At 38.1% G+C, this 12,970-nt stretch overlaps 1 protein-coding gene across 7 annotated transcripts in view; it reads left to right on the top strand.

The window, feature by feature from the left end:
* Positions 1-12,970, top strand: part of Nell2 (neural EGFL like 2) — a 374,296-nt gene that overhangs the window by 60,357 nt on the left and 300,969 nt on the right. For all 7 annotated transcript variants that reach the window (XM_074083192.1, XM_074083190.1, XM_074083188.1 and 4 more), the window contains one exon: positions 11,940-12,090. In XM_074083192.1, coding sequence (XP_073939293.1) covers positions 11,940-12,090 — 151 coding nt within the window. The remainder of the gene's footprint in view (positions 1-11,939; positions 12,091-12,970) is intronic.

Below are 12,970 nucleotides of genomic sequence, written 5' to 3'. Positions count from 1 at the left end.
TGGAATGTAGATTTAAGAGGGAAAACATATATTATTATACAGTCTGAAAGATAAAAGTTGCATAGTATCATATATATGCATTTTTTCGTGTATATGCATATGAGTGTACATAACATCTATCTATCTTATATGTGCTGTCCCTGCTGTGCCACTAATTTGGTGTTTTGTGGACCATCCTTTCATCCTCATCTTGTTCCTGAGAGTCCTGTCATTTACTCAGGCACACCTATAATTTTAGGTATGACATTGATGACTTCTAAGTCTATTATTTTGCCAATTTTGCCTTCTCCTGAGATAAAATTCTAAAGTGCCAGGTTCCTACTGGAGTGTCTTATAGTACTCTAAAATTACCATTTCTGAAATTGAGTGTGTTTACCATCATGCTCTTACTGCATTTGCTTTCATACAGTTCCTCAAGCTAGAGACTTTATACTCAATTGGATTTATCTATTTCCCTTTCTTTTACATTTTGTATGTGGTTTATCAATAACTAAGTTCTTTAGATTCTACTTTCTAACTGTCTCCTGAATTTCAGCCCACATGTCTGTTCCAAAGTCTAATCTTATAGAGTTCTGAGAGTTCCATTATGTCCTTCCTGGATTCAGACACAACAAATGCTTGAAAATGTATTTGTAGGGGCAAAACTATAAATTAAATATTATTAGAGTAAGGTAAAGGTTGGTGACAGATGATGTTCTGTTAAAGTAAAAATCACAATACAATCATGACCTATATTTTCTATTTTTACTCTCTGTCACATCCAGGAAACTTAAAAATCTCTACCTGTGTCCTTGTCCGCAGGCTGGAGGGCCAGGTGAGGAGACCTCCTGAGGCCGTGGTGAGTCAGGCCAGGTTTTCTTCTTCCTACTGGCCTTACACTCTGTCTCTCAATCTAGCACATCCAGAAAGCTCATGCTAGATTCTAAACATCTGTGCAATGAACTTGGCCAATCAGGATAGAAAAAGGAATAGTGTCTTTCTTACTGTTACAGTGTGACTTGAATGGGGCTTCTCAGGGCCATATTCATGACTTCCTGAAAGTCACCCTACTCCCAATAAGACAAAGCAGAACAAGAAGACAGTAGGGTGGAAGAAGAGGTTGTCCTGAATTGTGATCCTGTAATCAGTGATAAGTTTCAAGTCTAAGCTGAGTGGAGGTCCCATTGGACCTCACTTGCTACTCATATGGAGTAGAATTTGTTTTTGCTCAGCAGTTTCCTTAGCACCTCCATGGATATCATCCATTTTGGTGTTCACTTGACCCTTCCCTCATCCACATCCCTGACAAGCAGTGCTAGCTCTGTGTCAGAGTTATGGGTCAAGGCTGAGAAATATCAGATTCTTTAAAAAGTTTATTTTATCGTATTTACATTTACTTACATGTGTATACACTATTTTGGCCACCTCCCTCCCCTGTGTCCCCCCTGCACTTCCAGGTAGAAACTGTTCTGCCCTCTTATTCTCCAATTTTGTTGAAGAAAAAAACATATGAGATAAAAGGAAAAACAGCATTTTTACTAGTTTGAGATAAAGATAGCTATACAGGAAGATTCCTTATGTTGTTTCCATGCAGATGTGTATTACAACCCAATGGTTCATCTCTACCAGACCTCGACACTATTTCCTAGTCCCAATCCCATAGTGGCCTCTGCCAATTTAAGATTACTATATTCACTCCTCTACAGGAAGCATATCAACTACATTCAAGTTTTTGGTTTCCTTCCCATTCCTGTCTCTCCCTTACACAGTCTCTGCTTAGTGTGTGACCAGTGTCCAATAATATTACTGCATTTGTTTTAGGTCTATATTCCGCATACGAGGAAGAACGTGATTTTTAGCCTTCTGAGCCTGACTAACTTCACTTAAGATGATGTTCTCCAGTTCCATCCATTTACCTGCGAAAGGCAAAGTTTCAGTCTTCTGTGTGGCTGCATAAAATTCCATTGTATATAAATACCACATTTTCTTTTTTTTTTCATCTTAAAACCATGGTCTTTATTATTTATTTATTTATTTATTTTTTATTGTTTTATTATTCATATGTGCATACAAGGCTTGGGTCATTTCTCCCCCCTGCCCCCACCCCCTCCCTTATCACCCACTCCACCCCCTCCCTCTCCCCCCAACCCCCTCAATACCCAGCAGAAACTATTTTGCCCTTATCTCTAATTTTGTTGAAGAGAGAATATAAGCAATAATAGGAAGGGACAAGTGTTTTTGCTGGTTGAGATAAGGATAGCTATACAGGGAGTTGACTCACATTAATTTCCTGTGGGAATACCACATTTTCTAAATACATTCATCAGTAGTGAGGCATCTTGGCTGTTTCCATAACTTGGCTGTTGTGAATAGTGCTGCAATAAACATGGGTGTGCAGGTGCCTTTGTAGTAACCTGAGTCACATTCCTTCAGGTAAATCACCAGGAGTGGGATTGCTGGATCATATGGCAGACCTATTTTTAGTTTTTAAAAAGCCTCCGTATTGTTTTCCATAGTAGTTGTACTAGCTTACATTGCCACTAGCAGTGTATAAGTGTTCCTTTTCCCACTGCATCCTCACCAACATTTGTTGTTGGTGGTGTTCTTGATAGTAGCAATTCTAACAGGACTGAGGTGGAATCTTAGTGTGGTTTTGATTTGTTTTCCTTTATGGCCAGGGATAGTGAGCATTTTTTAATGTGTTTTTTGGCCATTTGGACTTCTTCTTTTGAAAACATTCTGTATAGTTCAGTTGCTTACTTTATTGGTTCATTGATTTTTGGGGAGTTTAGTTTTTTGTGCTCCCTGTATATTCTTGTTATCAGCCCCTTGTCTGATGTATAGCTGCAAAAATTTTCTCCCATTCTGTGGATGGTCTCTTCAATTTAGAGACCATTTCTTCTGTTGTGAAGAAGTTTTTTTAATTTCATGTAGTCCCATTTGTCCACCCTTTCTCTTAGTTGCTGAGCTGCTTGGGTTCTACTGAGGAAGTCTGCCTATACTTATTGGTTATGGTGTATTCCCTGCTCTTTCCTGTATTAGCTTCAAATTTTTGGGTCTGATATTAAGGTCCTTGATTCACTTTGAGTTGATATTAGTACAGGGTGACAGGCCTGGATTGAGTTTCAGTTTTCTGCAGGCAGATAACCACTTTTCCCAGCAAAATTTGCTGAAGAAGCTGTCTTTTCTCCATCGTATGTTTTTGGCACCTTTGTAAAAAATTAGGTGGGCATAGCTGCATGGATTCATATCCGTGTCCTCTATTCTGTTGCACTGGTCTTCATATCTGTTTTTGTGCCAGTACCATGCTGTTTTGCTGTTTTTATTGCTATGGCTCTAGTATGGTTTGAAGTCGGGTATTGTGACACTTCCAGTATTGTTCTTTTTGCTTAGCATTGCCTTGGCTATTTGCCATCTGTTTTGTTTCCAAATGAACTTTAGGGTAGATTTTGCAATCTCTGTGATGAATGTCATTGGGATTTGATGGAATTGCACTGAACATGTAGATTGCTTTAGGTAGTATAATCATTTTTACTATGTTGATTCTGCCAATTCATGAGCCTGGCAAATCTTTCTACCTTCTGTAGTCTTCTTTGATCTCTTGTCAGTAGTTTATAATTCTCCTTGTAGAGGTGATTTACGTCCTTTGTTAAGTTTATTCCTGGGTATTTGATTTTTTTAAAGGCTATTGTAAATGGCATTCTTTTCCTATATTCTTTCGCAATCTGTTCATTGTTGTATAGAAATGTTACTGATTTTTGTAAGTTTATTTTGTATCCTGCTACATTGCTGAAGCTGTTTATAGTGTCTAGGAGTTTTGGGGTGAGATTTTAGGGTCTTTATGGTACAAGATCATGTCATCTGCAAATAGGGATAGTCTGACTCCTTCTTTACCTATTTGTATTCCTTTTATTTCTTCTCCGTGCCTTAATGCTCTGGTTAGGAATTCCAAGACTATGTTGAATGGGAGTGGGAAGAGTGGTCAGCCTTGCCTTGTTCCCGACTTTAGGGGAAATGGTTTCAGTTTTTCCCCATTAAGTATGGTGTTGGATATAGGTTTGCCATATTTAGCCTGTATAATGTTGAGGAACTTTCCTTCTATTCCTAGTTTCCTTAGAGCTTTTGTCATGAAATGGTGTTGAATCTTTTCAAAGGCTTTTTCTGTGTGTATTGAAATGATCAAGTGGTTTTCTGTTAATATATTAATATTAATATAATTTAATATTATAATATTATAATATTAATATGTCGAACCATCCCTGCATCCTTATATGAAGCTGTCTTTGTCATAGTGAATGATCTTTCTGATATGTTGTTGGATTCGGTTTGCCATTATTTATTGAGGATTTTTGCATCAATGTTCATTAAGGAGATTGTTCTACAGTTCTCCTTTTTGGATATGTCTTTGTCTGGTTTTAGGATGAGTGTAATACTGGCTTCATAGAATGAGTTTTAGGCAGTGTTCCTTCCCTTTCTATTTTATGGAAAAGTTTAAGGAGAGTTGGTATTAGTTCTTCTTTGAAGGTCTGGTAGAATTCAGTGGAGAATCTGTCAGGTCCTCGATTTTTCTTTTTTTGGGAGACTCTTTATTGCTGCTTCAGTTTTATTATGTGTTATAGATCTGTTTAAGCTGTTAATGACCCCTTGGTTCAGTTTTGGATGGTCATAAGTATCTAGACATTTGTCCATTTCCTCAAGATTTTCCAATTTATTTGAACATAGATTCTCAATGTAGTCCCTGATGATTCCCTGGATTTCCTTGGTGTTTATTATTATCTCCCTGTTTTCATTTCTCATTTTACTAACCTGAGTCTTTTCCCTTCTCATTTTAGTCACTTTTGCCAGGGGCTTGCCAATCTTGTTCATTTTTTCAAAGAACTAGCTCTTTGTTTCATTGATTCTTTTTATTTTATTTTATTTTATTTTTTGGTCTGTATTTCATTAATTTTGGTTCTTATTTTTATTCTCTCTTTCTGCTTGTTTTTGGTTTTGCTTATTCTTGTTTTTCTTTGAGTTTGAGATGTAGCATTAGGTTGTTTATTTGAGATCTTTCTGTCCTTTTAATATATGCACTTAGGGCTATAAAGTTTCCTCTTAATACTGCCTTTGCTGGGTCCAGTAGGTTCTAATAATTGTGTTTGCATTTTCATTAAATTTCAGGAACTTTTTGCTTTCCTCTGTTATTTCTTCTATGACCCACTCATCATTGAGCAATGTGTTGTTTAGCCTCCAATTATTTGCATATTTTCTACTGTTGCTTTTGTTTTTGCATTCTAATTTTGTTGCATTGTGATCAGATAGAATGCAGGAGGTCATTTCAATTCTCTTATTTCTATTGAGGCTTGCTTTGTACCCTATGATAGGATCTATTTTGGAGGATGTTCCATGGATATATATTGTACTGTTGCTAGATGAAATGTTCTATAGATACCAGTTAGGTCCATTTGAACTGTTGTGTCATTTAGGTCTAGTATTTCTTTGGCGATTTTTTGTCTGGATGACTTATCTGTGAGAGAGGGGTATTAAAGTTTTCCACTTCCACTGTGTTGGGTCTATATGTGCTTTTAAGTCCTTTAGTGTATGTTTGATGAAGTTGGGTACACTAACATTGGTGCATATAAGTTGGTAACTTACTTCCTTTTGATGTATTGCCCCTTTTATTAGTATGAAGTGACCTTTGTCTCATTTGACCAATATAACTTTAAGGTCTACTTTGTCTGATAGAACTATTGCTACTCCTGCCTGTTTTGGGAGGCCATTAGCTTGGTAAATCTTCTTCCAACCTTTCATTCTAAGCCAGTGTATATTTCTGGCAATAAGGTGGGTCTCTTGTAAACAAGATGTTCTTCTTCTTCCTTTTTAATCCAGTTTGCCAAATGATGTCTTTTGCTGGGGGAGTTGAGTCCATTGACATTCAGTGTTAATAGTGATAGGTCTGTGATGATTCCTGCCATTTAATTGTTTTTTTGTTTGTTTGCTTAAGGATTTGAGTGTGTGCAGCTGAATCAGTGCTACTCTCTGATTCTTTGTCTTTCCTTCCCCCATGGTTTGATACTGCCCGTCCTCTTGTGTTTTTGTTTGCTTTCATCTTCTGTGTGCAGAATTCATTGTAGAATCTTCTGTAATGATAGCTTGGTGGTCATACTTGTTTTACTTTCTGTTTATCATGGAAGATTTTTATTGTTCCATCAATTTTGAATGATAGTTTTGCTGGGTAGAGTATCCTAGGGTTGAAATTATTTTCCTTCAGTGCCTGAAATACCTCACTCCATGCCCTTCTTGCTTTTAAGATTTCCAAGAGAAATCTGCTATTATTTTGATGGGTCTACCTTCATATGTTACTTGTTTTTTCATTTGTACTCTGTTCTCTGTGCTTATTGTTTTATCATTAATATGCTGTGGGGAGGGTCTATTTTTGTCAAGTCTGTTTGGTGCCATAGTGGCATCTTGTACCTGAATGGGCAAAACCCTCTTGAGATTTGGGAAATTTCCTGTTATTATTTTATTGAATATATTATGTACCCCTTTGGCTTATACTTCGTCTTCAATGCCCCTGATTCTCAGGTTTGGTCTTTTGATGGAGTATCTGAGTTATTGCATATTCCTTTCACAGCTCTTGAGTTGTTTGATTAAGATTTCGTCTGTTTTTCTTTAATTTCTGTTTTATCTGTGAGTTCTGAGATTTTGTCTTCTGCTTGTTCTAGTTTGCTGGAGTGGCCTTCCACTGTATTTTTTATTTGACTAAAGAGACTTTTTATTTCCAGGATTTCTGTTTGATTCTTTTTTCTGAGGTTTTCTATATCTTTGTTTAACTCCTCTTTTATATTTTGTGTTGTCCTTTTTAATTCATGTATCTATTTTTATATAGTGTCCTTTGTTTGACTTTGCTGTTTGTTGAAGTTCTCTCTGAGTTCATTCATTTGTTTCTGTGTCTTCTCATGTTCTTTATTTTTGGTGTCTTGAAATTTCTTGAGTGCATCTTGTACTTTCTGGTTAACCAAGTCGAGTGTCTTCTCCATGGGTTCTTTTGGTGACCTTCTCCCTGATTTCCTCTTGAAGGATTTTTTATGGGCTTCACTGGGATCATTAGAGACATTTAGCATTGTTTTGTTGGGATCAGGAACTGGTTTTCCTTTTCCCCATTTCCCACTAAAACTTCCATTGTATTCTTTTTTTGAGTAGTGCAGTTTCCTTCCCTTCTTCTTCTCCCTATTGCTTCACTTGGTGCTGTGCACCTATGTTCTTGATTGATTAGTCGGTGGCTTTTATTGCCTGTTTTCTTTACCTTGATTTAATGTTTGTGTTGTGACTAACTTAGTTGTTAGCTAGGTTGATGTGCTATTTCTGTCTCTGACCTGAAGGTGTAAATTAGCAATATCGAATTCACATGTTCAGTGCCAGACCAGTTGATTACCTATTATATATAAAACCCCTTGGTGATGATATCTATAAACAGTAGGAGTTGTGGGGATAATGGTGGTTTGGCTAAAGATAGAATCTTGGGTAATTGGTAAAGGTGGCACTAAAAGGGAGGGCAGAAAGTGGGGTGGGTGTGTGGGGGAAAAGGTATGGGAGCTGCTGAGTTTTGTGGCCCTTGTGTGTTTTGAGTGTATTTCCACTGCTGTAGTGGAGGGTGCTTGTGTCAGGGATTATAAGGGGCTGAGGGTGTGTACTGTTGGTACAGTAGGCTAGTATGTAGGAAGGAGGGATAGTTTTGTGACAGGCTGGGGGAGGACAGGACAGGGAGGTGAATATGGGGAGAGAGTGGATGAGAAGGGGCAGAAAGAGTAATTGGGAGGGAGAACAATGGACTATAGCACAAGAAAAGGAGGGAAAGTGAAGGGATAAGAATAGGAATAAGACAATATTGATGGTAAAGTTAATAATCCAGAAAAAAACACCAGGTACATCAACAACAAAAGTTCAGTCTACTCAATAAAAGTTCTGGAGTTATTCCTTTGGTGTCTGATCCTGGCATTGGTGCTTAGTATTCTGGGCTTTGTGGGGAAGGGTGCTGCCCCTCTTGTCAGACAGCTTGGGGTGGAAACAGCTGGAGGGTATCTATTTTTTTTTTCTTTCTTTTTCCTCTTTCCTTGGTCTTACGGGCTTCCATTGCAAGTGGGAGCTCTGAAGTAGGTGATTGGCTTGTGAGCAGTGTTTGGTTCCTTCTATCCACAGGGCAGGTTGTAACTGGGGCCTGAGGTAACGCTCTGTTAGTTAGTGCAAGGTGGTCAGGTCTGTTGTTTTTGCCAGGTGCAGCTGCATTGCTCTACAGCTGCAACCATGTGTGGTCAGCTTGTCCCCCATCAAGGTGAGGCTGTTCAGTTTTGAGTACTGCCCTCAGTCCAGGGAGACTAGTTTAGTGATCCACCATGGCCCTGCCTTGGGAAGTTGGCTTGTCACCCCAACCCCGCTCTCAATCTTTGTTACTTTTCCTGCTTTACTTCACTGAGAGTTCAGCTCCTTGCCCCACTCCCATTCTCCAGGGCAGGTTCAGCATTCCACCCCACCCCCACTGTCAGTGTCAGATTACAATTTACTGTTTATACTTTTCAGTTTTGTTGGGGGGTGGGTTCAATCTGGCCAGGGACTGGATGGATTATAGGACCAGGAAGGTGGGTAGGGGAGCTGTGAATGGTGCGTGTTTCTCACCTGTTGAGTCTGCTGGTTTACACAGGCAGCTTTGAAACCAGCTGGTGGGGAGAAATGATGTACTGCTTTTCTCAAGGCAGACACTTCCTGGGACTGAGTTCAGCATGGTGTGGCATAGGGAGACTTTCTGTTGGCTAGGGATCCACTATGTCGCAGAGTTCTATTCTGGTTGATGCTCTATCGTCTGCTTACTTAAAGAAAAAAAGGGAGAAATGGCCCAGGGCTTTTTTCCCATGGCAGACATGCCCTGTTGGCTGTGCTGTGCTGGGATTTTTCCCAGATGTTAGGTGCAATTAAAGGCTGTTTTAAGGATCAGTCCTTGACTTTTATTTGCACCCTATGTGTTGGGATTATTATTTTGGCTAGAAGCAATCAGACTTGCCCAAGTGTAGCTACCACATCTCAAGGTGATTTCTGGAGTCATGGTGCTAAGAAATTCTGATTCTTTACCATAACTGCAGTCTTGGACCTCTGAAAATACCAATTAAGAAACTTGAAGGATGTCAAAATTGTGTGTAAAATATTTGAAACATAAATGTCAATGGTCACCTTAATTCTCAAGTGTTTCCATCCTTTTTTCTTTCTTCAAATATCCTTTCATGTGGCCACCAGTGAAATTTTCCACAGCACAGATTGATCAGTGTATTAATGGTTTTCCTTCATCTACCATTTCCTTCCAACCATAGTGACTTATATTTTTACTAATGCTATTCGTCATAATCCATTCTTTTAGACCCTTCATTCTTCCACTTGCATAATAACTTTTGTATGTCATTTAATCTAAAAACAAAGTAAAATTATGATACAGCTTTTCAACTTTCCACAAATCTGACTCTAAAACGCAATACAAAATAATATGAAGACTTAATTTAGGTTTTCTGTGCAGACTAAAGGATCAAAATTGTTTAAAGGTCTTTCTGAAGCATCTGTTCTGTAAAGTTCTATCTCATAAGGCAGCCACCACACATTTCTAAATTCCCTTCCTCTTGCTTATAGCTCAAGTACTCAAACCCTGTGGGCCATATCCTTGGGTCTCTTTGTGAGTCTGATCATTTGTGTATTCTGTTTGGTCCTTTCTGTAGTCCTCTCATTTGCATCCCCATCTGTCATTCTGCTCTGCAAGACAAAGGATGCCAATCAAGTTCTACCTAAGAAAAGAGGAGAAGCATAATAAATATGTATAATTTAATTTTAATTTTCTTTTGTCTAGCAAATCAAAATGAAGTAATGAAGATTGTGAATAGTTCATTTCTGTATATATTTTTAATCAAAAATTAACATTAGGTGAAATCATTCTTACAGTGATATTTTGTATGGTTCTTTGAGGAAGTGGAGAGTTTCTTACCTAGGAAGAATTGCATGCAATCCCTTCTACACCCTATCTCAGCCTGGATGGAGACTGGAGAGAAACTGTTGGGGTGATGGCAGAAATTAAAGATTATTTTTATGATCTTGAGTTGCAGATAGTGTGTGGAAATGTGAAAGTTTCTTTTAGTAACAAGAAGAAAGTTTCTTTGTCCTACAACTTTGAACAAAAATCCTGGGCATGACTTCATTGTCATGGATTAGTCACTTGTCAAACCAAATACTGTAGTCAGGATAGATGATGCTTTGCTTGGCCAGGGTGTGTCTGTCACATGACCAAATCTATCACAGAAGAATCATAGATTAAGAATGGGAGGGATATTTCTCAATGGCAAGCATGAGTTTTCCCCCCAAGAGGGTAATAATGTTGATGGAATCACAGGTATCATTACATTACCTGCAGTGTGCTGCCTATCCAGTTTTCCTATCCAGCCCCATCCAGCAAAGGCTGCTATTCACCATTTCAGCTATGCTGTGCCTACTCATATCTCTGTGCTTTCTCACAAGCTATTCTCCAGAATTCTCTTCTCTCCCCTCTGTACCTCATAAACTCTGTCATCTTCCCTCTAAATACTGTTGACTACTTTTCCCTATATGATCCAATGACACTTTGTAGCTACATATGTGGCAGGATTTTTTTCATTGTATTGAATTACTTGTCACTTCTATATTATGAGTATGTCAAGGGCTTCTTGTGTATTCTCAGTGATGACAATAGACCGGTGATTACAACAATTCTATTCCTTAGACTTGTTGGCCTTGACGGGTGGGAAACTTTGTATTAACTCCTATAGTGTCTATTTTAACATGGCTGTGATTCTCAGCCAGGTTTTTGCTGCATGCAACCCAGGGAATGTTTGGAAATGTGTGGGAGAACTTTGGATTGTTGCAATGACTGAGAGTTGGGTTCTACTGGCATTTCTTGAGTAAGAACCCAGACATGCTGAATGTTCTGCAGCACCCAGGACAATCTTGCGCAAATAAGGATTGTCCTTTCCAGATGCCATTTCTGTCAAGAACACCTTAGGTTAGCCTATTTTGCTAGGCTGAAAAATTGAAAAGACGAGAATGATTTTATCACAACACAAACTGCATTTCTGATTCCCACCATCTTCTGAGCACACACTATAAATAGGAGAGGCTTGTGCTCACAGTGAGCAAGTTGCTTGAATGATAGGGTTTTCCTGTGCGCTAAATCCATTTCTATATTTATCTGTTTTTCCCATATCGTCTTGTTCCTGAGGTGGTTGTGCAAGACTGAACCATATGAAACTGCAGAATGAAAGTTTCTCCTTTCCTAGGCAAGCCTTCCTTGCTTAGGCTTTTTCTAAGTCTGGGAGAAGGGGGGGGGGAATTAAGTTCTGTAAATTTCTTTCAACATATGTGGAGAGAACATTTTATCTTACTGCTTCATCTACTGCATGGAAGGTTGAGAGTGACTAATTTCACTGATCTTTTAAAGAATCTATTTATAGTAAGCCTTCTGGCCAAAGTAACTAAGGTGGAGGGTGGCACATAGATTTAAATCCCGCTATTCATCAGGAGATGTCAGAAAAGCTAAATGGCTCTAGTGCGGTCATTTAGGTACTATTCTAGGAATTTTGTTGTTTTGCTCATTGTTGATACTGCTGTGCCTATGGAATCTCAGATACAGGAAGTATGCAAAGAAAAGTGCACTTCTTCCAAAAAGGTTTTTGGATTCCTTGCCTCAAAGGTGACAGTTTTGAAAAAAGTTTCCTGAAACACGTTCAATCATTCATATGATTTTTCTGTCCTGTGTTGTATTTACCATAAAGTCTTGCTGAAGAACTAAACATAAGTCAAAAACTTGGTGTTTGTTAGTTGCTACTTGATAACGTTTTTTTTCAAAAGAAGTTATATATAAAAGGTACTTTATAAACCAAATTCCAGGCTGTTCCTAATGTATGTTTTTTTTTTTTTAGATATGCCCAGAAGCATAAAAGCATCTGCTGCTACAGCTGAGCAGTTTTTTCAGAAGCTGAGAAATAAACATGAATTTACTGTTTTGGTGACCTTAAAACAGACCCACTTAAATTCAGGAGTTATTCTGTCCATTCATCATTTAGATCACAGGTAAGTGTGACTGCAGAGTGTGCTGTGTATTCATTATCAGTTCAATGAATGTAGTAGAAGTAAACAAAAGTCTACCATGATTATGATATATACACAATGGTTTTAAAGCTGAGTGATTTTGTTACACTACGTGAAATCATACAGAAGTAATTGAAATCCACCTAAGAGCCCCTGCTTCTCAAGGGGTGGAGAACACATAGAAGTCACCATTCCTAAGACAAATGTATTGATTCTGAAATTCCTCATACTTGTCTTCCTTATACCTCTAAATGTCTGAACTATTACCCACAATAATACCGTATTTTCTTTCTTTGGGGAATTGGATGCGTTTAGAGTTTAATAGTTTCATAATTTCAATCAGTATGAAATAACTTTTATATGTTGTAGATTTCAGCAGTTACAGCTGGATTACTGGATGTATGTTGAATAAAAATGCCATCTACTGTCTTCTACCTTCTCTCATATTAGGAGAGCTGGTGGAAGGAAGGGGGAGGAGGAGGAAAGAAGAAGAAAGTCACTCATGATATTTGGCATATATATAAATTGCTACTAAATAGTATCAAGTAGCTTAAAATGATTCCTCCCTGAAAGAATATCTGTAGTTCTGACAATGAAAGTTTCTCCATGTTCATATTTTTCATATTTGCTCTATCATTTATTATCTGTGGATGTGGGGAAAGTCACATAAGCTGTCTGTCTCAGATTCCTCATCTGTAACCTGTGATAATAAGAACACCTACTTCATAGGTTGTTGTGGAGAATAATGAGTTTATATATGTAAAGTGTCTTACATATATAACAACTTTAAAGATCCCGTTAATCTATGAGCAGAAATCATTTCCCTTATGAGATATGAGGTAACCTGGAACTGAAGGTCAAA

The sequence above is a fragment of the Castor canadensis genome, chromosome 8, assembly GCF_047511655.1.
Source record: "Castor canadensis chromosome 8, mCasCan1.hap1v2, whole genome shotgun sequence".
Classification (NCBI taxonomy): Eukaryota; Metazoa; Chordata; class Mammalia; order Rodentia; family Castoridae; genus Castor; species Castor canadensis.
The sequence above is the reverse complement of the archived record's forward strand: the minus strand, read 5'-3'. Positions and strand labels throughout refer to the sequence as shown.